General features: G+C 42.0%; 2 protein-coding genes and 1 non-coding gene across 6 annotated transcripts; 2 read left to right on the plus strand and 1 right to left on the minus strand.

Moving 5' to 3' along the window:
• The first annotated feature begins 120 nt into the window (after positions 1-120).
• LOC115166822 (40S ribosomal protein S17) lies at positions 121-6,420 on the plus strand. Its single transcript, XM_029720683.1, has 5 exons — positions 121-247; positions 1,053-1,204; positions 2,963-3,068; positions 3,592-3,657; positions 6,024-6,420. The coding sequence occupies exons 1-5, from the start codon at positions 245-247 to the stop codon at positions 6,099-6,101; spliced, it is 405 nt and encodes a 134-aa protein (XP_029576543.1). The 5' UTR covers positions 121-244; the 3' UTR covers positions 6,102-6,420.
• LOC115167767 (small nucleolar RNA SNORA71) lies at positions 3,373-3,500 on the plus strand. Its single transcript, XR_003870565.1, has one exon. It is a non-coding gene; the product is annotated as a small nucleolar RNA SNORA71 (small nucleolar RNA).
• A 6,678-nt stretch (positions 6,421-13,098) lies between the features above and the next one.
• Positions 13,099-22,878, minus strand: LOC115166823 (cytoplasmic polyadenylation element-binding protein 1). Of its 4 annotated transcripts, none has more exons than XM_029720687.1 (12): positions 22,795-22,878; positions 22,350-22,470; positions 20,176-20,412; positions 18,401-18,633; positions 17,875-18,139; positions 17,680-17,793; positions 17,404-17,508; positions 16,849-16,985; positions 15,916-16,114; positions 15,483-15,577; positions 14,953-15,033; positions 13,099-14,726 (listed from the first exon to the last, which is right to left on the minus strand). In XM_029720687.1, exons 1-12 carry the CDS (start codon positions 22,807-22,809, stop codon positions 14,616-14,618), a joined length of 1,713 nt encoding a protein of 570 aa, XP_029576547.1. In that variant the 5' UTR covers positions 22,810-22,878; the 3' UTR covers positions 13,099-14,615. The 4 variants fall into 4 exon arrangements, with proteins under 4 accessions (XP_029576547.1, XP_029576546.1, XP_029576544.1 ...); XM_029720686.1 differs by having other exon boundaries at positions 17,419-17,508; positions 22,299-22,470; XM_029720684.1 differs by having other exon boundaries at positions 22,299-22,470.
• Between the last annotated feature and the right edge of the window lie 3,108 nt (positions 22,879-25,986).

A 25,986-nucleotide genomic window follows, 5' to 3' on the forward strand; every position in this document is an offset into this window, starting at 1 on the left:
AAGAATACATTGAGATGAGATACACTGAGATGCCGTGCCTTAGACCACTGCGCCACTCGAGGGCCTATTGTACAACAAAGTGGACTGGATCAGTACATTTGTTTTTAGTGTGTCAAATGTAGACAACCAGTAGGGGCAGTGTTGCAAAGCTACAAAAACAAATGTCTGCAGCATTTTCTTCCTGCTTCGCAGATTAACTTCCGGTCACATCTTCCCCAGTTCTTTTCCGCCAGCCCAAGCCAACATGGTGGGTATTTAACAAAATTGAATACATCACAATCTGTTTCAATCTTTGTCTCTTATCAGTTCCAGACACGTCTACAAGCATATCAAATATTAATTAAAATACGACACATTTTCACAGATATTTATTTGGGATTTGTTGCATTTTATTTACCAGTTTATTGTGTCGTTTCCCTAGCTATGTTGTGAATGTAGGCAAGCTAGCTTGCCGGTAGCTAGCACAAGATCTTTCAATCTAGTCACTGGTCTAGCGAGCGGACCACTATATCAACTAGCTGGCTAGTTGTGTTTACGGGTCGTGTAGTACGTAGTTTATCTGTTCCTCGCGTCTGGTAAGAATGAGTTGGCTGGATATAGCTACGGTTGTTTAGCTAGAAATGTTATTAGCTGCTTAGCTAGCTATCTTGCCATACAGACCAGTGAAGTTAACTAAAGTTATTTTATGTCAATAGTCTTGTGGTGGTCTGCTAGCCAGCCAGGAATTAATGTTGGTTGATGTCAAATTCAGTAACTCGTCACTCAAGGACTTCTAGCTATCTGCTGTCAAGAAGAAACAGTTGGCACTATGCATCTAGCTAACTAGCTTTGCATATTCTGTTGAATACTGTTCCTGTAGTTGTGCTTTACGGGGCTAGTTTGCATTAAGCTACCAGTTGTCAGAGGTTGAAACAATTCCAAGTGAACACGTATAATTGCAGTGATGTTGTGTAGTAGTTACAGATATGTGAGAGAATGTTGGCAATTTAGAGGTATTGTCTCAAGAAACTGGAGTGATTCTGCCGTTAACAAGCTGATGGTCTTCCCAACAGGGACGAGTCAGGACCAAGACGGTAAAAAAGGCCGCCAGGGTCATCATTGAGAAGTACTACACCCGGCTGGGCAGTGACTTCCACGTCAACAAGAGGGTGTGTGAGGAGATAGCCATCATCCCCAGCAAGAAGCTGCGCAACAAGATCTCTGGGTGAGTGAATGCTCCAATACAAGCTTGGGTCACTTTCAGGCCTCAGACCACCCAATACCTCTGTCACATGATCGTGCTGACCCAAATCGTACTGTGCTTGCTCAGATATTTTCTTAACACATTATAGTTTCCAGCACGGTTCCAGCGTTTGCGGCGTATCCATAACCAGGCCAGTGCAGTACGGCTAGGCTCAGTACTTTTGGAAGGGTGCAAGTCTGACCAAATGAAGGCTTACTATTTTGTCGCTTCAAGGAGCTTGTGTTGCTGAACCACGGCAGGCTTCTTAGCTCCACGTCCAACATTCCTGTCTGTTAAATCAGGGCCTTTTTTTGCTTTGTCTTACAGACAGAATAATGTAAAGAAAGGGTAAGCTGCTATTCTTGGTTCAGTTGGTTGGAGCTGGAGCGTGACGCTGGCAATGTCAAGGTTGTGGATTCAGTTCCTGCATGGATATCTTAAACATAATATACTTCTTGTGAACTGCTTTGAAGAACTCTTTGTAATAGATGTGCACAAGCATACAGGAACACAACACATCGGATGTTCAGTGGTTTAAGATGTTATAAGTATAGCCCTATTATTTAAAGGACTAGTATTGGCTCAATAGTTGAACACTTGTGCTCAGTTCATTCTCAATGACAGTTGACCTCTAGTCTCCATGTCAAAGTCGGAGATATTTGACCTTACTGTAGACAAGTGGTGTTTCAATATTGGGCTCGTTGCACATTTAATAATTGTCTGATCCCAATGTAGGTTATTTGCTTCCTGAGCCATCATGCAGAAATTGGCTTTTTTCTTGTTGCAAATATACAAGTAGGTAAAAGCCTTTCTGATTGAAGTCTTATTCTGATTATCTGAGTGTTTGTGGCATTGTTTTGTTTGTTCTCTCAAATTGACCCAGCCTGCTTCTGGGGTGAGAGGTGGTCATCTGCTTGAGAACTGTCCCTGTGCTGTAGACCTAGTGGTTGTTGACCATAGTCAGTGATCTTTGCCACTTACCAATAAAAGGGATTGGGAAAGAGACGCTGAAATTGTAGTGTGTGTTGGTGCCCACTTGGGCAACCCAATTCTGATCTTTTTGCCACTAATTGGTCTTTTTCACATCAGATCATTTTCAAAGCTGATTGATACAATGTCAGTAAACCACTGCAAGTCCTCCCTGTCTAATCAAACATCATGAAACATGTTCAGGTTGTTTTACGGACTCGGTCTTAGTTATGTCACTTGTCAAACTATGATTAAGGGATTATTAAAGTCAGATGTATTGTTTTCAAGTCCAGGAGGTAAGCTGTGTTGTCGTCTTAGGTCTCTTTATGTAGTGTTGTGTTGTTTCTCTTGTCGTGATGTGTGTTTTGTCCTATATTTTTATTACATTTATTTTTATCCTAGCCCCCATCCCTGCAGCCCCCATCCCTTTTTTGTCTTTTGGTAGACCGTCATTGTAAATAAAAATTTGTTCTTAACTGACTTTATTGTTAAATAAAGGTCAAATAAAAAGATGCCCTAAATCCATGCGCTAGTTTACTGACCTCCGTACCCATCTGTGTACAGTACACCCTCAAGTGCTTATCTCTGTCATTGTTGGACATAACAGGCTGTAAAATCACCAGGAAATCAGCTCAGTGATTTTTTTATTTAGGAAATCTTTTCCCAAGTATTCCTAAGCATAAAGAGTCATATATGAGCCCAACTCTCACTGTATCGTCTGTGTAAAACACCCCTTTTGTCTGTATTCTCCCATGCGTGTCCCCTCCCTAGGTATGTGACCCATCTGATGAAGCGTATCCAGAGGGGCCCCGTCAGAGGCATCTCCATCAAGCTGCAGGAGGAGGAGAGGGAGAGGAGGGACAACTATGTCCCAGAGGTCAGTGGGGTTCCTCGGTGGCCGTGCATTTAGAGAGTTGGGACATTGAGGTTCCTGCGTTACGATGCATTTACATGACACTACAACATTCTATGGTTTCCACGTTAGCCTCCGCTTTAATAATATTACATGAGGGATGTTTAAACAATACTATCTAACTGAATGTCTACAATTAAGAACAGTTGGCCCAACTCTCTGAATATATGGCTCAGGTTTACATTGCAGTTTGGTCCTTCATCTTGCTTCAGATAACTTGACTGATAAGTGATTGTGATGATATCTATAAGGTTGTAATTTGGTGCCTACCTGTATCGAAAGTGGCTGTGGCATGGTTGTTGCCAGGTCATTGATAATGCAGGAAGATGGAACTGACAGATTTTCCCTGTGTTTGTTGGGCCGTCGATCCCTCTCAAACCCTGTATCTTTCAGACACTCATGCTCGGGTCTATCTTGAGAACACTGGCTCCTTATAGGTTTCTATGAGATCCACTGTAAAGCTGATGGTCTTTGTTTGTGCCTGTAGGTGTCTGCTCTTGACCAGGAGATCATCGAGGTGGATCCCGACACCAAGGAGATGCTGAAGCTGTTGGTATGTTCAAAACCTCACTTCTCAGATCTCACTGCCTACCTACAGTCTTAGTCTAAACGTGATGTTTTCTTGTTACGACGTGCTTGTGGATTGAGTACTCTGACCTCATCCAGCAACCATGTAGCCTATCTCACACTGGACATAACTTAACAGAGCAGAATGTAAACACACACACACTGGGCATAACTTAACAGAGCAGAATGTAAACTCACACACTGGACATAACTTAAAACCTCTTACATCTAGATGTTCCGCTAGCGGAACACCTGCTCCAATATCCAATGATAGGGCGTGGCGCGAATTACAAACTCATCAAAAATCCCAAAACTTCCATTTTTCAAACATATGACTATTTTACACCATTTTAAAGACAAGACTCTCCTTTATCTAACCACATTGTCCGATTTCAAAAAGGCTTTACAACGAAAGCAAAACATTAGATTATGTCAGGAGAGTACCCAGCCAGAAATAATCACACACCCATTTTTCAAGCTAGCATATGTCACAAAAACCAAAACCACAGCTAAATGCAGCACTAACCTTTGATGATCTTCATCAGATGACACTCCAAGGACGTTTTGTTCAATCAAGTTCATATTTATATCAAAAACCAGCTTTTTACATTAGCATGTGACGTTCAGAACTAGCATACCCCCCGCAAACTTCCGGTGAATTTACTAAATTACTCACGATAAACGTTCACAAAAAACATAATTATTTTAAGAATTATAGATACAGAACTCCTTTATGGAATCGCTATGTCAGATTTTAAAATAGCTTTTCGGTGAAAGCACATTTTGCAATATTCTGAGTAGATAGCCCGGCCGTCATGGCTAGCTATTTTGACACCCACCAAGTTTGGCACTCACCAAACTCAGATTTACTATAAAAAAAATTGGATTACCTTTGCTGTTCTTCGTCAGAATGCACTCCCAGGTCTTCTACTTTACACCCAATGTTGTTTTGGTTCCAAATAATCCATAGTTATATCCAAATAGCGGCGTTTTGTTCTTGCGTTCAAGACACTATCCGAAGGGTGACGCGCCGGCGCGTATCGTGACAAAAAAATTCAAAATATTCCATTACCGTACTTCGAAGCATGTCAAACGCTGTTTAAAATCAATTTTATGCGATTTTTCTCGTAAAATAGCGATAATATTCCGACCGGGAGATGTTGTTTTCGTTCAAAGACTGAAAATGTAAAATGGACTCTTCACGTGCACGCTTGTGTCATTGTTCTCAGATCGACCACTATCCAAATGCGCTACTGTTTTTCATTCAGGGACTGCAGAGTAATCATTCCCCGTTCTGGCGCCTTCTGAGAGCCTATGGGAGCCTTAGAAAATGTCACGTTACAGCAGAGATCCTCTGTTTTCGATAAAGAGGCAGGCCAAGAAATGGTCAGAGAGGGCACTTCTTGTATAGAATCTTCTCAGGTTTTGGCCTGCCATATGAGTTCTGTTATACTCACAGACACCATTCAAACAGTTTTAGAAACTTTAGGGTGTTTTCTATCCAAATCAAACAATTATATGCATATTCTAGTTTCTGGGCAGGAGTAATAACCAGATTAAATCGGGTACGTTTTTTATCCGGCCGTGAAAATACTGCCCCTTATCCTAAACAGGTTAACAGAGCAGAATGTAAACACACACACTGGACATAACAGAGCAGAATGTAAACTCACACACTTGGCATAACAGAGCAGAATGTAAACACACACACACTGGGCGTAACTTAACAGAGCAGAATGTAAACACACACACTAGGCATCACTTAACAGAGCAGAATGTAAACACACACACTGGGCATAACTTAACAGAGCAGAATGTAAACACACACACTGGACATAAGAGCAGAATGTACACACACACTGAGCAGAATGTAAACACACACACTGGGCTGGTCATAGTGATTAGTGCAGTATTGGAACGTTAATAAGTCGCTTCCGAACTAAAGACTACTTTGTCCGAATTTTTGGTTGTAGCTCTGTACTTTTCCTGCTGTGTTAACACCACTACAAGGGAGATTTCACAAGATCGTCTGTGGCCAATAGAAATGCATCTATCAGATTTAGATATCATTTTTCACACTAGTTTTGATGTAGTGAACAACTTTAGTTAATCAGTTTCTCTGATAGTGTCTTATAGTTTATCATATATTGCTCTGTATTACTGTAGCTCAACTTCTGCTGCCTAGTAATTGGTAGCTTTCCCAATACTGAGTACAAGTAGAGCACTGGAAAGCTTTCCCGTCTTTGCTGGGCACAGTCAGTGTTACCTTCCTATGATGGACCTCAGAATGTAATGCTCATTAGAGCTAGGTGAGGAATTGTTTGACTAAATCTGAAATCTTTCCTCTCTTAGGACTTCGGCAACCTGTCGAACCTGCAGGTCACCCAGCCTACCGTTGGAATGAACTTCAAAACACCCAGGGGAGTCTAGATACGTTTCATATCTCTGTCAATAAAGACAAGTGGAAAGGAAACACAGTAGCGGTCTCTTTTGCAAGGTCTCAATCACACAATGTCTTAAACAAAGGCTGGGATTCAATCAGATCAAATGTTAACCAGCAGTAGCAGACCTCCCTTGTGGCTCAGTTGGTAGAGCATGGTGCTTGCCATGCCAGGATTGTGGGTTTGATTCCCACGCAGGACTAGTGTGAAAAAGGAAAACAAATCATTATGCACTCACTACTTTAAGTCGGTCAGAATAAGTGTCTGTTAAATGACTCAAATATAATACAAATAAAGTGGTTGGGAGGAAGAAGTGTGTTGGAGCCGTCAAATCTTTGAGCAGCTGCTCTTACAATCGTCACGCTTCGCCCCACTCTCGTTAAGTTCAGAACGAGAAAGTGTAGGATATATAGAAATAATTACGCTCACTTTGAAAAATTAGGATTTATAGCATCCAAAATAATCGAGGTATAGATTATCGAGCTGCATGGGATTTCTGTTAATTCGACTCCGTACAGGCCAATAGCAATGTCCGCTTTAGGTGTAATGCCAGGAGCCGCTTGTGGATTTGACAGCCCTAAAGCACTTCCACTTCTGACACCGCCAAAACAACCGCTATGTGGATGTCAGCTAAAGCGGATCTGATTGAATACACCCCTAGGGTCAGGATGCAATCCGATTGTGGGTAATAGACGTTGCAGCTTTTACAGGCAATTTCCAATTGAACTGACCTATGCAGCGTTTATTACCTGTGATCGGATTGAATCCCAGGCTAAAACAATCACACTACCTGCCTCCATCTTAATAATGTCTAAGGGTGTTTTCACACTGGGTCCCTTTCAGACAATTTGAACTCCGCCAGTTCCCTTAATTTTTTGTCCAGTGTGAACACGCCGAAGGAACTCAGACCTCTCAAAAGTGAACCGAACTGAGACCATCTCGAGTTCGGTTCGCTTGAATTCCTCAGTCCAGTTCCCTTTTTTAGGGCAATGTGAACACAAAGCTCCCCAGGTTGGCTTGTCATTATTCCCGCACCACCTACTAGACTACTGCAACACTGCTTCCCCTGCCATAACCCCTCACACGCAGAATTGTTGGCCAAAATGGTTTGAATATTTGATCTATAGGCTGAGAGCTTCATAAGCTGATTAGATTGTGGGGTTTGAATAGTGTGAGAAGACAACATATTTGGTGAGAATCAGAACATAGGGTACAAAATCAATTCTAGCTCTTAAAGGGGCAGTAGCCTAGATTAAATTGTACACCCAATTACAGCATTATTGAATCTGCAGTTATTCTATTTATTGTTGCCAATGTTAATAGTACCTTCTGATTACTATTGTTGCATCTTAACTCAATGCAATCTATTAGCTTGCAACATGTAAGTAGGTTTATATATAGCTGTCCGATAACACATTCTGATGGAATGACTTGTCCTGCACTTTGTAAAAACCACAAGTGCATTGAGTGAATGTTCCTTTCTAAACATAGCAATGTGAATGAAAAGAGGAATGAACTAAAAAAAAAGAACCTGAAAAAGAGTTCAGTCCTCATTCAAGGGCAGTGTGAATAGAGAACAGCTATTTTCCCCCAAAACATCCCCCTTAAGAGTTCACTTTAAAAGAACTGATCTCAGTCCTCTGAAGAGGACTATGTGAAAACACCCTCAGAGGATCCATCTCATTATCTAGAAGAGGATGTGCCTTCAGACTTAATCCACATTGTTACAGCCTGAATTTAAAAAAGTGTTTCCCCTCGCCCATCTACACTAACTAATAATGAGAGTGAAAACATGTTTTCACATTTATGTAAGTATTCATACCCCTTTACTATGAGACTCCACATTGAGCATACAATTGCCTTTGATCATAGTTGAGATGTTTCTACAACTTGATTGGAGTCCACCTGTAGCCAATGCAATTGTTTTGACATGATTTATAAAGTAACACCTGTCTGTACAGTATAAGGTCCCACAGTTGACAGCACATGTCAGAGCAGAAACTACCGTGAAGTCCAAGGAACTGTCCCTAGATCTGAGATAATTGTGATGAGTCATATCTGGGGAAAATTATAAAACAATTTCTTGTGTTGAAAGTTTCCAAGAGCAGTGTCTTCCATAATTCTGAAACTGAAAAAAATAGGACTACTCAGACTGCCTAGCCGTCCGACCAAACTGAGCAAGGAGGATCTTGGTCAGTGAGGTGACCAACAACCCAATGACAACACTACAGAGTTCCTTGACTGAGATGGGAGAACAAGTCTACAGCACTTGACCAATCTGGGCTTGATAGGAGAGTGGCCAGACAAGTCACTCCTGAGAAAAAGGCACATGACCACACGCTTGGTTTGCAAAAAGGCACATGAAAGACAGCTCATAAGGCAAAAGACTGGTCTGAGACAACCAATGTAACACTTAGGCCTCAATGCAAAGCTTCAAAACCAGGCACAGCTCTTGTGTAGTCATGGATACCAAGTGATGCCAGGCTTCCCCAAAAATGTATCTTTGCTCTCTGTTTCATAATTTTCCTTCAATTCACAAGAGGCTGAATATCTCACAGGAGAAAGCGTCAGAGTGAGAGAAGCAGTGCCACTGTCTCTACTTGTTGGCCAGCTATCTGATCCAAACGACTCTGACATTGTTGCCACCTATAACATTGAAGGCAAGGGAAGCCAGCGAGGATCTGGCCTCACTTGACATTTTTTTTTTTTTTTTTTTTTTAAAGCCTAACACCTGATGCATCTGCTGATCGTTTACCTCCTAGAACGAGTCAAAGCCCTCAAAATAGCAATATCATCACTACATTATGCAAGGATCTCTGTGTTGATGATGCCTGGCGTTATTTCAATCCGGATGCAAAGGACTATACCTGGACCAACAAAACTATGTCAGGTAAATCTAGAATAGATGTATTCCTAATTTCCCCCATTTTGTTAGTTTGTTATAGATGTAGATAATCAGTTGGCTCCCCTTTCTGATCACCACTTGATTTTCCTGAATTCACAAGCTACTAGAAAATCAAAAGGTACTCGAGGATATTGGAAATGAAACACTTCTCAAAGATCCTACTCTCATTGGAAACAAGACTTGGGTCATGGAAGTAGATGGGAATTTTTCAAATATAAAGTCAAAGTTGTAGCCATTAAACGTGCCAGAGAGCTGATGCACTTAAAGAACCTTAGAGAAAAAGAGATGAGCAAGCTTGACAGTTTTCTAAAGAAAGAGAATCTGTCTGAAGAAGAGTGTGTTCAAGTCTTTACAACTAGAATTAGAACAGCTTTACACAGATGAAAGGGTGCCTTTGTAAGGTCAAGAGCAAAATGGATTGAAGAGGGGGAAAGAAACTACTTTTTTGCACTTGAAAAGAGAAACTACAAAAGAAAATCTAGAACTGCACTCAAAATTAAATGTTTTATGCAAAGATCCCATTACAATAACATCCTTTGTCAATTCCTTTTATGAAAACATTTACAGCTCTCAATTTCAGGAAGATGGTTATAAAAGCTACATTGGGAATTATGTCCCTGTAATTGAGGATGATTTCCACTCAGTTTGCGATTCACCTGTGTCAATTGAAGAAATTAGAGGCTCTGAATTCAATGAAAAAAGGGAAATCACCTGGCCCTTATGGCCTATCAGTTTAATTCTATAGACAGTTTGAGTTACTAGAAGACCTGATTTTTGATGTTTCAAGAATGCATCAAAAGTGGGGAAATGGTCTCCACTAGGAAACAGGGCCTTATTTCATTGATTCCAAAGGCCGATAAAGACCCCTCTCTCATTGACAATTGGAGAACAATTACTTTATTAGATATTGATTACAAATTGATTGCTCTGGTTTATGCCAAACGATTAAAGAAAGGAATAGATACTATTATATATATATATATATGAGACTCAAACAGGATTCATGAAGGGCCGTCACAGAAGGTCTAACATTTGTTTAGTCTTAGACCCTATAGATTATTCAGATGCAATTGACTCAGATGCGGTTGTCTTATTACTGACTTCTGTAAAGCCTTTGACACAATTGAACATGAATCTCTTTAGGTCACTTAACATTTTCACCAAATCCAAGAAGTTTACCAAAGATAAATAGTTGTGTTACTGAACCTTAATACTTTGAAAAGATTCAGTATCAACAGAAGTGTACGACAGGGTTGCCCAATTTCACCATTTTGGTTGTGGAACTTCTCTCTAGATATTCTGAATAATGTAAATGTATATGGCTTAACCATTTTTAATTAAGAAATCAGAATTTCCAACTGGCTGATGATACTATTATTTTCTTAAGAGACAAAGACCAGTTCACCCTTAATGCTATAACTGCATTTTCTATTGCATCAGGATTAAAACTGAATGTTTCTAAATGTCAAATCTTATGTTTATTTGACTGATGATAAAGAAATACATCTGTCAAAATACACTTAGACAACATATGAATCTCTCCTAAAATTAAGAAAACCAAAAATATATTTAATAGGCTACAAAGAGATCTTTCTATACTTGGGAGAGTACTTCTGTCCAAGGCAGAGTCTCGTTTTGTTAATCCTGCTACTTGTAAAGAGATCAATAAGACCTTGGACTTCATCTGGAAAAATTAGTCAAACTAAAAAGTCAGTCCTCTCTAATAAAAGAGCTGAAGGCGGTCTGGAAGTGTTGGACTTTGACATAACACTCAAGATCAACTGGTGGAAAAGATGTTTGATCAATACTGATTCAATATGGTATTTAATTCCAAGTAATGCGTTTAATAATTTGGGAGGTCTTCAATTTTTACTGAAATGTAATTATATTCCCTAAAGATTACCCGCTATATTGGCAAGGTTTCACCAACAAGCTTCAATGGCCTGGATAATATGTTTCCTGCACAATTTCTCCCCACATAAAGCTCTTTTGTGGAATAATTCAGACATAATTGTAAGGAATAAGTCATTGTTCTACCCCAGCTGTCATGAATATTGACTTTGTTCTTGATGTTTGACAAGGGCAATATTCTCACATATGAACAATTTATAACATTGAAAGAGTTTCCAATACCTTTCAGAGTTAATTTCTGTGATCAAAGCCCTTCCCAGTGGTCTAACTACACTAATGAATACCAAAGCTAAGATGAGTTAAGATCAAAGTTTATCCAGAACTCAGATTGGAAGGCGTGGGCTTACTTGAGAAATCTTGTTGCAATATATAAGACAAATTCTTCATTCACAAAACCAACTTACACCGAGCAACATTTTTCTGGAACATACTTATTCCTGACATTGTCTGGAAAAATGCATGGTTAAGGCCTTAAATATTGTATACCAAACATAGTTAAGTGCACTTTAAAATTTTACATACGATATATCCATGTAATTCTATGATATCCACATTTGTGGCTATTGACATCTGCATTCTGTGAAAATGGTAAGAATCTGTCTCACTTGTTCTTTGAATGTACATTTGGGTCAGAATTCTGGAAAAACCTTGCAAAATGCTTTTTTTCCCCATTATGAACACTGCCCATATTTTTTAAATTAAGGATATAATGTTACTATTGCAATGTTAAGACCATTGAAATTGTGATTATTTTTTTTTTATTCTTATGGCCAAATACTTTATACACAATTCTGCCACATCTCTGGCTGTAGAGGCATATATGCCATCACAAGGCACATGAACAGGTTCGAGCAAACGCAATTATCACAACACCGATTATATGGCTTTTTTTGGGGGGGAGCCTTGGCTTCCTCAGTGATTTTACCCACGCACCGCTACTGCACAGCTCACCCATCTAACACCATCCCTACCCTGAAGCATGGTGGTGGCAGCATCATGCTATGGGGATGCTTTTCTGCAGCAGGGACTGGTACAGATAAAGGGAACAATGAGCCAAATTCTTGACTTGAAGCTGCTTCAGAGTGCAAAACGACCTTCGACTGGTGCGAAGATTGACGTTCCCGGGACAATGACACCAAACATACAACCAAAGCAACGCCGGAAAGGCTTCTGAACAAAAATGTGAAAGTCCAAGAGGCCCAGCCAAAGCCCAGACTTGAATCCCATTAAACTCTAGAAAATTATCATTCACCACCCCATAGAATTTATGAGCTTGAGAAAATTGTCAGAAAAATCCCAAATCCAGATGTGCAAAGCGGATTACATACCCAAGACAACACTGTAGTCGCTGCCAAACATGCTTCTACAAAGTATTGACTCAATGGTGTGAACACATGTAAGATACCCATTTCAATTAATAAATGAACAACAATGTCCAAACATATGTCATTATGTGTAGACAGGTGAGAATCTTTTTTTACCCCTTTGTGGTATCCAACTGGTAGTTAGTCTTTACTCATCGCTGCAACTCCCGGACTCCGGAGAGGCTAAGGTCGAGAGCCGTGCGTCCTCCAAAACAACCCAACCGCACTGCTTCTTGACAACGCCCACTTAACCCGGAAGCCAGCCGCACCAATGTGTCCGAGGAATAACTAACCCGGACGACCCTTGGCCAATTGAGCACCACCCCATGGGTCTCCGTCGTGGCCGGCTGCGACAGAGCCTGGACTCAAACCCAGAATCTAGTGGCACAGCTAGCACTGCCTTACACCACTGTCACTTGGGAGGCTGAGAATCTACTTAACCACTCTTATTCAGGCTGCAATAAAGAATGTAGAATAAGGGGTATGAAAACTTTGAAGGCAATCATTGTGGTACCTGATGAAAACCGCTTGTCTATCAAAACGTTGGTTATTAAATTATTGCATCTGAGCTCCTACAGTGTGCAGCTCTCCTTCAGCTTGTAATGGCTCATGGTTACACTACTTACATCAAGAAACAGCTGGGGGTGGTGATCTGCGGTAACAATGATTACCTTGAAAAATAACTTCAAAAAAGCTCTCCATCCCTTTAAATCTACTTATTTCTAACGTCATATCATCCAAGAGCTATGCACACATTCATGGAAATAAATCACAAGATTTTAGTATACAAGACCAGAAGCAACAGGTAATGCTTAAACACCTTTATTGTGCCCAATCTGAACATTATCCACATCAGTAAGTAGCAGCAAAGAGACCACAGTGAGGTAGACTTTCAAAACTCTAAAAAGCAGCTGGGCTAAGACAAGCTCAGCATGAGTAACTTGATGAGGGAAAAGACACTTAGTCTTTGGCACACAGCTTAATATGCATATATCCAACAGGAACAAGGAAGGCGATGGAGTAAGAAAGCACAGGGAAAGCTGTGTTAGGTCTACTCAAGCTCTTGGTACGTTTTTAGCAAAGTGGAAGTTCTACATTCAACAGGAAACAAGCAGCTGTTCATATCTGGGCTTAGGGCCCATCTGTTGATGTACAAAAACAGTGATTACAAATCACTGCCACCCTCTCCTAAAGTGCAAATTAAAAAGTGCAACAATAAAACTAACTTACAATCAAAACGTCAATGTCCGTTCGTCTCAATAAAGATCCATCCAATTGATTGAAAAACATGGAAACCCAGTTGAAGCAGTGTCCAGTAACGTTGGGCTTTATGAACTTGCCCAACACCACAAGAAAAGTAATGCTTCAACACCTTAATCTGTACCCATTCAGTAGAACAGGGTAAGGCAACCCTGGTCCTAGAGGCCACAGGCACTTCATGTTATATATTTTAACCAGCCTGGAAGACCAGGTGTGTTGAATTTAGGAAATCATTGAACAGATCAATTGGTCAGGTGTGGTGCCTAGTTGGAACAAAATCCTGCAGACCTTGCGACACTCCAGGAACAGGGTTGCATACCCCTGCAGTAGAACATCGTAGGGAGAACAAATCTACCACCAGCCCCAGACTAATACTTCAGGGTGAGGAAAAACCAAGGGGAGGGGAAAAAATTAAAAAGCCGCCAGGTAGAATTCGGTTCCAAATTTCCTTGTCATGACTTAAAACCGTTTGTGTACAAATTAGTAAAAAACTGCGTAAAAATGTCTGAAATGCGACTGGTTAAATGAAGCCCAACTCATCTTCCAAAGTAAAAAACACCAGCTGGCTTGCACAGGAAAAACAGTAAGCCAACTGGGGGTGGGGGGGAAGGGGTGGAACTATTTGAAGGCACTGTATGGTATCTACCAACGAAAGGCAATGAGACGTGCATGCTCTCTCAATATGCAACGCATGTAAAACAAAATCAAAAAACTTAAGGATAAGAAAAAAATAAATCAATCAAGGCATTTTCATCTACTTCAGAACCCTGGCCTGAATCATCCTCTCGTCTGGCCACAAGTCAGGGAAACTGCATAAGGAAGTGTGGGGCCCCTGACTATCCCAACAAGGTCACTGCATAGTGCCAACGTGAACAAGTAAACAGCAAAAAGTAGCAAGTGCAGCAGTAGACTTCTCTACAGTGTTTCTCCCCCAGTCCTGGTGGGAGTGCCATGGTGCCCCTGGTGTCGGGGGCAGCTGGACACTCGTGCTCTGCGGACCCCCGCTGTGTGTCCTCACCCGTGAGGTGTGGGGCTCTCCGCCCCCTCGCTGGACTCCTCTGCTCTAGCTGGACTCCCTGTTCTTCTGGTTGCGCATCAGGGGCCGGTGGTTACTCAGAAGGTCCATGGAGTGCTGCCAGTGCCAGCAGGAGCGGCAGTAGTACTTAAAGCAGGCCTGAGGAGAACACAGGAAGTAGTGAGCTTACTGTGTGCACTGTGGTGAACATACGTGTATATCATTGATGTGTCTAACCAATACCATTAAACTTAATTTACACAAATGTATGCTTCTTGAATAAAGGCTTAATAGGCGGCCTTAGTGGATAGATACATACTTGAACATGATTAGTCCAGATACAGGTTTAATCCTAGCTTCACATCAATCTAATGTCATAACACACCTGGTCCCTGCAGAAGAACGGCCCAGGTTGGCGACTGCACACTTGGCACATGGAGTCCTCCAGGTAGGGGTCAATCTGAACCTGAGAAGGGACATCAGTGCTTATATTCAGACCATTGAGAGAAGGGCAGAATTACCCTTCATTACAATTATTCAATGATAATATGCCATAACACTTAAACACATGTAACATGTTGGTCCCATGTTTCATGAGCTGAAATAAAAGATTGCAGATGTATTCCATACGCACAAAAAGCTTCTCATTTTGGCCACAAATTTGTTTACATCCCTGTTAGTGAGCATTTCTTTGCAAAGATAATCTTTCAACGCACAAAAATATCGTGACGAGATCCGGATTTTTTTAAAGGTGTCTAACCAACAGATATCTGTATTCCCAGTCATGTGAAATTCATAGGTTGGGCCTCATGTGAACTAACAGTCAAATTTGAAATTGTTGCATTTATATTTTTTGTTCACTATAGTTGAAAGCAGTCAATGCTGGTCAAGTGTTTAAAACTAGACGGCTCTTACCTTCTTTGTAAACTTGGGGGTTTTGATCTCTACAAACGCTGCACACACAGCCTTCAGGTAACTGCGCTGGTTGTTGAAGGTGACGCGCCCAGAACCTGTACATCATGAAGGAAGGATTGATACCATTACACCTCCACTGGACCCAGCCAGCCTACAATGCAAGGTCAAACCCAGACAGCAATAGGCTACTTCTCAAATTTGTTAAACTCTTTACCTCCACATTTATCGCAAAATGCTCTACAGATACCCAGCTGAAAACTCAGATGGCAAGCAATGCAGAGGCAGTACCTGTCAATGTACATTAGACCCTTAATGACTGCTGCATTTCAGACAGTTCAACACACCACATAGACATTCACAATGAAGCTACATCAACAATATAATCCTACAGTCAAGGCTAGTTGCCGCCAGTCTTTCAACAGTAATATCGCACCTATCGGGTACTTATGCTTGTCGGTGTCAATCCCAGCGTACATCACTCCGCCGAACAGGTCATTCATGATGCTGGCCAGGGCCTCTGCGTTGAGCATGCCGTGCAAAGCGCCCACAAACACAGTCTTGCTGGGGTCCAGGCGCTGGGAGGGGCAGCGCACATAGTTACTGTCAGAGATCACCCAGGGGATCACCTGCACCTGTGAGATCAGAGAGGAGGAAGAGGGTCAAGGGGTGCAGTGTTTGTTCCTTAACATTTCAGATATGTTAAATGTTTGGATATCCTGTTAACATGAATTTACCTCCAAGCTCTTTTCCACTAAACCAGTGGTTTTCAGAACCACTACAGGGGACCCACAGAGGTTTCATTATTTTGTTGTAGCCCTGAACTGGCTCATTTACTAAGCTAACAATAACTTTTTTAATGACTGCCTAAATTATCCATGGTATGACATTTGATTTAAGACTCCCTGAAATATATATATATAAATAATACAAATTGTTTGATTAAGCATTGAATTTGGCATTCCTGCTATTAGCCCATAGAAATGCTTTGAATAACAGATCCACTACATGGGACAGAATTTGCCCACCCCCCCAAAAAAGGAAGTTTGTCTACAGAGTTATTTTTTGCATGCATTACCCTAATTTTAGGAACTAAACTATTTTCATATATACTAACATTGTTTTACTTGATCTAGGTACCTTCAAATAAATCCTTTGAGGCTTGTGGGTGTACATGTTTGAGAGAGACTCAAATTGTTCAGACACTACAGACAGAAGTTTGCAGATCTCTAGTTTAAAGACATTTTGATTGGGATTTTTTATGTTTGATTGAGGCTCACTTCTGAGAAAAGGGAAAATAATTTAAATACAGCAGTTTGTCAAAACCCCCTGGCTGCGGTCACTAGGACACACAAGCACCCCCACTCACATCCTTGCAGCGCATCCTGCGGCTGGACATCTTGAAGTAGTATTCTCCGTTCTCCTCAGGGTGGAGCAGGTCCTGGGTGCAGGCCTGGAGCAGCGCACGAATAGACTTCTCATTCTCAAACACAAGGTAGACGTAGCCTACAGCAGAGCACAGCAGAGCATCAACACCAGGCTAACTGACACTGAGTTTGCTAGTCTATTAGGGGTCAAGAGTACTGGTATGTTGTACGTGAACAAAGACATTCCAATAAGTGTTGCTCATTGTTTATTCTGAATGGTTAGTGAGTCTTCAAGTGATACGATCCACTGACCTCCATTCTGAAGGCGGCAAGGTGAGCAGTATTCTCACTTATTATCAACACGCTAGACCAAGAAACCCAGAATATTCCACTTCTTGCACAAATCACACGTTTGTGTGGGGTAGGGTTTGTGGGAGCCATTGAATGACCAAGTACACTTGTGTCTAAACTCACCATCCCACTGTGTGCCCAGTGCCCACCACTGTGCCACCTTAGAACCATAAGGAAGAGTAAATATCCTACCAGCCTGTCATTACCTTTGGGCATATTACCTTTGGGAGGGCAACGAGGATGCTTGCCATCCTTACCGGGCCACTCCACACTCAGAGGGCCGTAGCCACTGAATGTGTTGATCAGACCAGCTGGAGAGAAAAGGGTCAGCAGTCAAAGACCAGTAATAGGTCAGTTAAACAGAAACAGTGTACTGTGAACCAATTAGATTCAAGATTGTTTATCATTTCTCCTCTCCAGGTTTGCGTCTACTAAAATAAGATAGCCAATTTAATGCCATGGAAACGGTGAAGCAGCTGTACCTTCAGTGATATCCCAGGGTACTCCTCCCAGGAAGACCTTGTATGAGTACAGAGGGTTCTTGTTGTTGCGGGGAGGAAGTTGTCCACTCCAGGTGAAGGTGGCTTCATTTACAGCTGAAGGGAAAGACAGCTGGTTAACAGCAGTAGAACATGTAGACTCAAAAGAAAGCTGAGCGTGTTAACATTGTCTCATACCAGCTGCCTGCCTGTGCAGACGGGCCTCCCTCTCGATGCTGAAGGGGTCATCAGGCGTCTCCAGCAGGTCCAGGCTGGGCCATATTGAGGCCCCGGGCCAGCGGCGGGACAGGGCCGTGGCAGAGCTGGTGGCGCTGGGCGGTGGGGTGAGAGGGGAGCCGTGGTCCTGGTAGTCCAGCCTGGAGCCAAAAGAGCTCAGCCTCATAGAGTCCTTCTGCATGTTGGACATGAGGAAAGGTAGGGGGGGAGAGATCCTCAGGGAGGACTGGTTGGGAGGGGGTTAGAGATATTCCTTCAGATCAGCAGAAAGGACAGACATTTCCATAAACTACTCTACAGCAAAACAAAATATGACATGACCTTGATCAACAAACTAAGTCTGACCCTAAAAATAAACATGAAATTTAAACCATAATCATTTGAGTGGAATGTAATTTACAGTGACACGCATTTGACATACATCAATTTAAAGCCACTTCCAGTTTACAAACGTATGTACACCCCCCCCCCCAGTACAGACGCTTACGAGCAGGTCTGAGAGGTGGTCCGAGCCGGAGCTGAAGCCGCTGGTTTCAGAGTCTACAGGGCTGCTGGAGCGCGAGTCCAGGAAGGAGCGTGAGTCCAGGCGGCTGGTCATGCGAGCCATGCCAGGGAACTTCTCCAGGAAGTCAGCTGCCGTGCCCATGGGCTCACTGGGGGGGTTATAGCCAAGGGGCTTGCCCAGGATCTGGCCCAGGGGACTGCCCAGCATGTCCAGCACTGAGACCATAACAGAGTTTTAGTCAGATCTTACAACTAGCAGCATCAGAGGCTGAAGCTGAGAAGGCTATTCAACCAGCACTAACACTTTTCTACCCGTTAATCAATTTCAAATTGTTCAGAGTCCACAGCTCCCAGATTAGAGCATAAAAACCAGCAGATAGTTACATGAATCTGATATTTATGTGACCCATTGGTAATGTATAGGGAATCCACAATGTTGTACGACCCACACTGCCAATAACAGGAAAATATTCTGGGAGCCCATTTTTACGTACTAGTTACAAAATGGACGCTTTCGAGTGAGCAATTGTGACTGACAAACCATCAGGCCTTAGCATAGTGGCTGTCTGTCCACTCCAGATTAGAATTCTGCCACACTGCCAGTTTCTTTGACTATGACTAGAAAGACTCAGCATTTCAGCTGATTAGCCAAGCACCGCCATTTTAAAATGCATGACTAAATAGTTTCCATTGAACTCCTGGTACCAAGATGTTGAAAGGACAGAGATAATACACCATAAGGCAAAAACCAGAGAACAAGGTTAAAACACTATCACATGTTATAGTTGCTATGCAACCTTCCATAATGAAACTACAGGTCTAACACACAACTAGTATGTTACCATCCTACAGCATTAGAACTTCATTGGCTGTAAGGAGCTAGACAAGCCCCGATCATTGGGCTGATCTGACAATGCAGACTGGATCAGCTGACAACCACACCAAATATTTACTGTGGGTCTGTAGCTGTTCCAGTGGGCTGAACATGAGGCGCTAAGGGAATCTAAGTGTACTGGCCCACTTAAGAAGCACCATTCAGGGCAGTGCTGTTAACATGTTTGTTTCTGGAATGTATGGATATGTTGTGACGCAATCTCATCACAAGAACTGGGTCAGTACAAAGTGAGATGGAAGCGACAGTGGAGGCGGGGTAATGTCATTAAGCTAAAACATGGAATGAGATATTCCACAAAACAAATAATTATGTACAAGGTGCTTGGGGGAAGTATATTCAACCTCGCATCCTGAGGGGAAAATGCTGAATTTATGTCAATTAATTAGTGAATATCTGAAAAACAAGTTAAATTGAAGTTCACCCTGTTTGGGGATATAAATAGCAGGTTCACAGACAACGAACTGCCTCATTCTCTGCAACAGCCAGATGAAAGATCTAAATCTAGGGATTACAATGGCTCAGTATCACTAAAATACTACAGACCAAACCCAAGAGAAACCTCCAATGCCAACACCTGAACTGAAGTCATTACTGATAATGCTGCATACTGTCCCAAAGCCAGAGCAAGTTACATTGACAATGCCACACAAAACCTAACTAGGCTATAGAATTCATTAAATCCAATGTGAAGTACCAGACTAGCAACTAGCAGTCTTTTCCCAGCACATTGGAACAGGTGGTACAGTAGACTAACAGGACAGCCAAAGCCTTTATGTTAATGTACTTCCAGTCTTTACTTAAATGTACACTTTGTCACCAGTATAGTTCAGTATTCACTACAAAGGAACTATTCCAGTACTCACTGGAGGTGGAGCTGGTGTGGGCCTGGGAAGCGGCGGTGGTGTGTGTGTCCGTGTCATGGCTGCTCCAGGGGCGCTCCCAGCCGGACAGGCTAAGGGACTGGAGGCCCAGGCCCAGGTCATTGACATCTGGCAGGCCTCTGGAGGAGCCCTCGTGGAGAGAGCTTCCGCTGCCACTGACACTGCTACTGGGGAAGAGCATCCTGCTGCCCACTGCAGCCAGGTCCGATTCCTGCAGGTCTGTGGGCGAACGAGGAGAGAGATGAGCTAATAAACAGTTAAGCACCCTGCATCTGCCCGAGGGAAGAGGACACGAGAAGGAGGGGGTGTCGAATGAAATGGCTTCGCTTTCCCAAAAACTAAATCTTACTGATAGAAATGAAGTCAGACTGTAGCAACCCTTCCCTGCATGTTGATCAGGTGAACCTGCTGCGACTGTGCCCGTTGCAACTGCCATGCATTTCCATCTGAATCACTGACCGACTTAGCATGTGACCGGACTGCTGATTCACTCGCACCCCCCTGCTAATGACATCAGCTCCACCGCCACCCCCCCTTCCGTTTCCTCTAACTGGGTAATGAAAAATTCCTGTTGGAGATATTCTCAGACTCCCCCGGCACAGCGTCTGTCAGCGATGGCAGCCAGCCGCTGCTGCTAACAGTGGCTCTAGCCTAGTTTCCTGAGTGAGCTGGCAGAGAGAGATGCAGCAGACAGAGGGAGAGAGTCATGAGCAGAGAGAAGGTGGGGGACCGGCAGAGAGAGAGGGGTGTGGTAGTATTCTAGCTGCAGGGTAGGAGGGGGCACAGAGCAGAAATCCCTGGTGTATTGAGCTGGCTGGCTCACCCTCCCAGATTTGCCAGTGTCACAGAAGCTATAGTCGCAGCAGCTGACTGATCAGAAGTAGGAGGACAGAGTGATTTGCACTGCCAGCTTGCCCCATTGCACTTCAGGGCTGGACAGCCTCCAACTGCTATGTACAGTCCTGATTCAGCAACAAGGCAGGGCAGAGGAGAGGGGTGGTGGTTGGGTGGAGGAGGATAGGCCATCATTGAAGCTTTGTTTCTAGCTGGATTAATATTGCCAGATTTACAATGCATCATTTACACCCGATGTCAAGGAGGGATGATTGTTGTAACCTTTAAAATGTGAAAGTCATAATCAACCTTGTAAATCGTTATGTTTCAGCATAAACAATCATACTAGCCTATGATAAAATTAAAATATGCCCCAAGTCTGGTTACACAGTTGTATGGAAGGTTCATAATAAGGGCTGACAAGTTGGTGGTCAAAAACCATTGGTGCCAACTGAGTTGAAGCCATACAAATAAAAGTGTAAGACGTTTTGCAGCCTGGTCTCAGATATGACATAACATAGTAAATGTAAATCCTGATTGCAAAGAATATTACATCACATTTGGTACAGTTACATAAAACCGATCTAAGGTGGTTGGTCGGGGTGGGCGTTTAACATGAACGTCTAGCAACCCAAAGGTTGCGAGTTTGAATCTCACTGACAACTTTAGCATTTTGCAACAACTACTTACTACTTTGCAACTACTTAGCACGTTACCTAACCCTTTCACTAACCCTAAAATTATCGCTTTTAGATAATTCTTTAACATAACTCACAATATATAATCCGAAAGAGGTGATGACGAAAAGTAACATACTAAATGGAGTGTCTCAGATTTACACAGAATACAAAATGCTCTGAGACCAGGGTGCATTTTCCTTATATTAAGAACTTGTGAATAACAATGTTACAAGTTATAAACCAATTATCTTTTCAATTCATTAGAAACTACAAAGAGGCCAAGCTGGGTGGCCTAGTGCATGACTGATTTTAAAAGAAATATATCAGGTTAAACACAGAGTAGAATTGCAGTGTCTGGGAGTCTTGGCAAAGACCTCAAGCTCTGGAAAGCTTAGCCTACAAGTGCTGCAATGCTGCAGCATGAATCAGCTGTTCCTACAATTATGACAAAGAGCTGTGGTGTAGACTACAAAAATCCATTAAAAAAGGGAAAATGTATGTTTATTATGCTAATAGTTTCCCCTTTACTGCCATTGATTACAAGCATAACGATGTGTCATTCCGAAGTACACGTGCAGCGAGAAAGTTTACCGGTCAGGAGCATGTCTAGCTTTCCCTTGGTGCCGGATGTGGTGCACACACCAGTAAAATCCAGAGAGTTGCCCAGCATGGTGTTCATTCTACGATATATGTCCGCATTACTGCAAGTGGACAAGGCCGCAGATTCTGGTGCCCAATTGTCATGGGATCGAAGTTCGTCTCTCTAGAAATGAGAACAAACTTGTTAAAATATCAGTTTGATGTAATTCAAGTAATGCATGTTAACATTTGAAGTTAAAATATATGGCTTCGTAGGCTACATCGATCACCCTGGATAAAACATATTCTAGGTTCATTTTCAGGCCAAAAAGTCTCGATATTGGCTTTTTGTCCATTTTACATAGATTTAGGACTAAACCTATTAGGCTAGCAGTAGCAGACTACTTTTAATTGTAGCCTAGGCCTATATGCTTTTCGTGTGCTACTGTTGTTTGAAAGACAAAAACCATTGAGCGAAAATACAACTACTCGTTGGTGTTTTTCTTACCAATGAAAACGCCATGGTAGGAAATATCTAACAGAAATGTTTCAAACAACCGCCACTCGTGTCGAGGTCATACTTATGAATGTAGTCGGTAGACAATTATCCACATTGATTAGGAAAACGTATGCCTATCCAATCAGGTGATTTGGGCGGTACCATTGCCAAGTACTTTCCCTGCGTTGATAACCAAGTGGGAAGATGGAATTTACCGCATATGGCCAGGAGAGGACACTGCCCCCCTCTCATTGAAGCCGGTGTACCTCATGCATTGTTAGCAGAAAACAGGATCCCCATTATAAGTGAATGGAAAAATGTCAATCTTTGTGGTCAATCTTCGTGTAAATATAGTTTTTTTTTCAAAGACAGTCATGGTACCAATAATTGATTCTAATACAACAGATGTATGTCCTTGAACCGATTATTTTCAAATTGCACATAGAAGCTTTATAAGGATAATTTAGTTGCTAATGGCAGCCTCAGGTATAAGGTCATGTAAGGCGGCCCCAGCAAAATAAATAGTGGGGGTACGCCGTTCCGGTAAAACACGAGCCTACCAAAATAAACTGTAGGCTACTACACTATTATTTATCATTACCGCATGTCAGAGGCATGCTAAATTTGTGAATTAGACTTAAAAACGGGTGGTATAGCCTACACTCCAAAATGCGATGTGGTTTGATGAGAAGACTGCCATTTTGCCAAGGCAGAGAAGAGTGGCCGACATCGAGACTTGCGCAGACAACAGTGGACGCATAAATTCTGTCCTAATGACATACGCCAAATGTCATGACCCTTTATGTTTTTTTGTGTAAAAGATGTCTCGTTCTATTCACCACTGTTTGGAGGCTGGAAATATGTTGCGAGTGGATGAACGTGTGGAGGTAGCCTAGTAAAGGAGCCCTTTGAAGTTATTGATAATCAGATGAAAACATAATGCCTGCTTGTGTTTATGCCACACTAAAAAAATAGCACATTTTAGAAGTTCAATGACAAAACTTTACGACTTGGCCCACATCGATCATATTGAATTAATATAATTATATGATTAGGCCCATACAAATTGGTGGTGCACGCGCAGAGTGTGCACACATATGAGGTCCCGTACTGGGAAGAAATGTAATCTACTTTCACCCCTGTGCAGCCTGAAGTACCCCGGTTGTCTTCAATTTGAGTTCGTCAATGAGAGGGGGCAGCGCTGAGCTAGCCTGTAACGTCACTTCCTGGAGTGGCTCAAATTGTGCATGTTATTTCCTCGTTCAAAACAACTGGGAGGTCGGAATTGGGAAATCGAGCTCCGGCTGGGAAAAATCTATTTGAAGGGTCATCAAATTTGGGAATGCAAGTCTGGAACACTGCTTGTTTACAGAGCTCAGACTTTCTGACCTCAAGATTACTGACGCCATGATTTGACAACGTATATTTCCGAGTTCCCAGTTGTTTTGAATGCGGCATATGACTCCATGAGACTCCAGCTTAATCAACTTCATTTGGCTTCAATGCACTATCGAGTGTTCACAGGGTGAATGGTGTCATGTGATCGATGGCTTTGTCCATTCATATATACAGTCATTGCATACGACTGGGAAAAATCCACTTGAACTAATAATTAATAGTGGGTCACTCATCTATCATCCATGAAGGCCGACTTCTCTCATATCTGACGTCACCTACTAAGGAAATTACCTAGATAACAGCATTTATGCAGTTAAATGTAACAACAACACATTATTTATAAAAATATATCTATTAATATGTTTTTTTAAACAATATAATTTGTTTGCGAGCATGATAGCTGTAATTGTTGTTTATGGTTGACGCAGATTGTTTGCCATTAGCCAATCGGCGTATATCAACGACTTCAAAGCACATGAATGCGGCCAAATAGTATTTAATAGTTAACAACGGGAAATTACCACCTTCCCACTTGGTTATGAACACAGAATTTGACTGGCGTTTTTCACGCGTGAATGCTGGAGTGAAACAGTTGAAAACTATTGGAATGTGCTGAAATAAATTAGTAGACGAGACTGCTGCAGACAAATGTGACAGGTAGCCTAGCGGTTAAGAGCGTTGAGCCCGTAACTGAAAGGTCGCTGGTTCGAATCCCTGAACTGACTAAGGGAAATATATCAATGTGCTCTTAGCAAGGCACGTAACCCCAAATTGCTCATTTAAATCTGTTCAATTACTAAAATGTTACATAGAGTCATCTATCAAACTCAATTATTGTAATTTGAAACATTTTAAATGTAAGAGCACGGCAACATTTGCTCACTTGCACTTCAGTCACCATGTGACCCCTGGCATGAAATTAATGCGATGTTCCTTTTTAGGTCAGTTGATATGCAATTCCATGAAAAACGTCGTGTTTCTAGCACAGTCAAAAAACGTAAATGTCCACATATAATTATTGAAACTAAATTATGTATAATTGATAGCCATTTTAAATTGATATTGTAAAGCTACTTTTTTGTAATGAAATAATGTCACTATCATTTTATTAGCCTATAGCAACACCTTGTAGCCTACAACTTGCCCCATAGGTATGTCTTGACCATAATAAACCGTATCTAATGCAATATTTTACAGAACTAAAGAAGTATCCTCGTCCTAATCTTAGGTCCAGAGTCAGGTACGTGTGATCCAGATCTGGTTTGGAGCTACATCTTGACCAGTTAATAAGTAAGGGATAATCAACGAGGGGCTATGCATTCTATGGAAAATGTAAAGTTGACGCAGAAGGTGTGTTCCACGACTGCGCAAGCGGAATGGAACTACGTTTCTATGGAGATGCATTATTTTCCAGCGAACGCATAGAGACCCTCGTTGATTATCTCTTACTTAACTAGTCAAGATGTAGCTCCAAACCGGATATGGTTCATACTACCCGACCTATGTACCTGACCCTGCGATTAGAACTAGGATACTTTAGTTCTGTTCAGTAAACTAGTGCATTAGATACGGTCTACTATGGTCAGGACACAACTAGGGGCCAAGTTCTGAAGTTGTACAAGGTGTTGCTAGGCAAATAAAATGATAGTGACATTATTTTGTGTAGTGTATTCATTTGCAGGTAGAAATGTGTTCAACATCCAGTGAAGTAGCTAGCAAGTTTACTAGATAGCTACATTACCAGATAGCTACATCTGTTGTCTAGCTAACCAAACCATCAGTCCTAGCTTGATATTATGAAAA

The sequence above is a fragment of the Salmo trutta genome, chromosome 29, assembly GCF_901001165.1.
Source record: "Salmo trutta chromosome 29, fSalTru1.1, whole genome shotgun sequence".
NCBI classification, from domain to species: Eukaryota; Metazoa; Chordata; class Actinopteri; order Salmoniformes; family Salmonidae; genus Salmo; species Salmo trutta.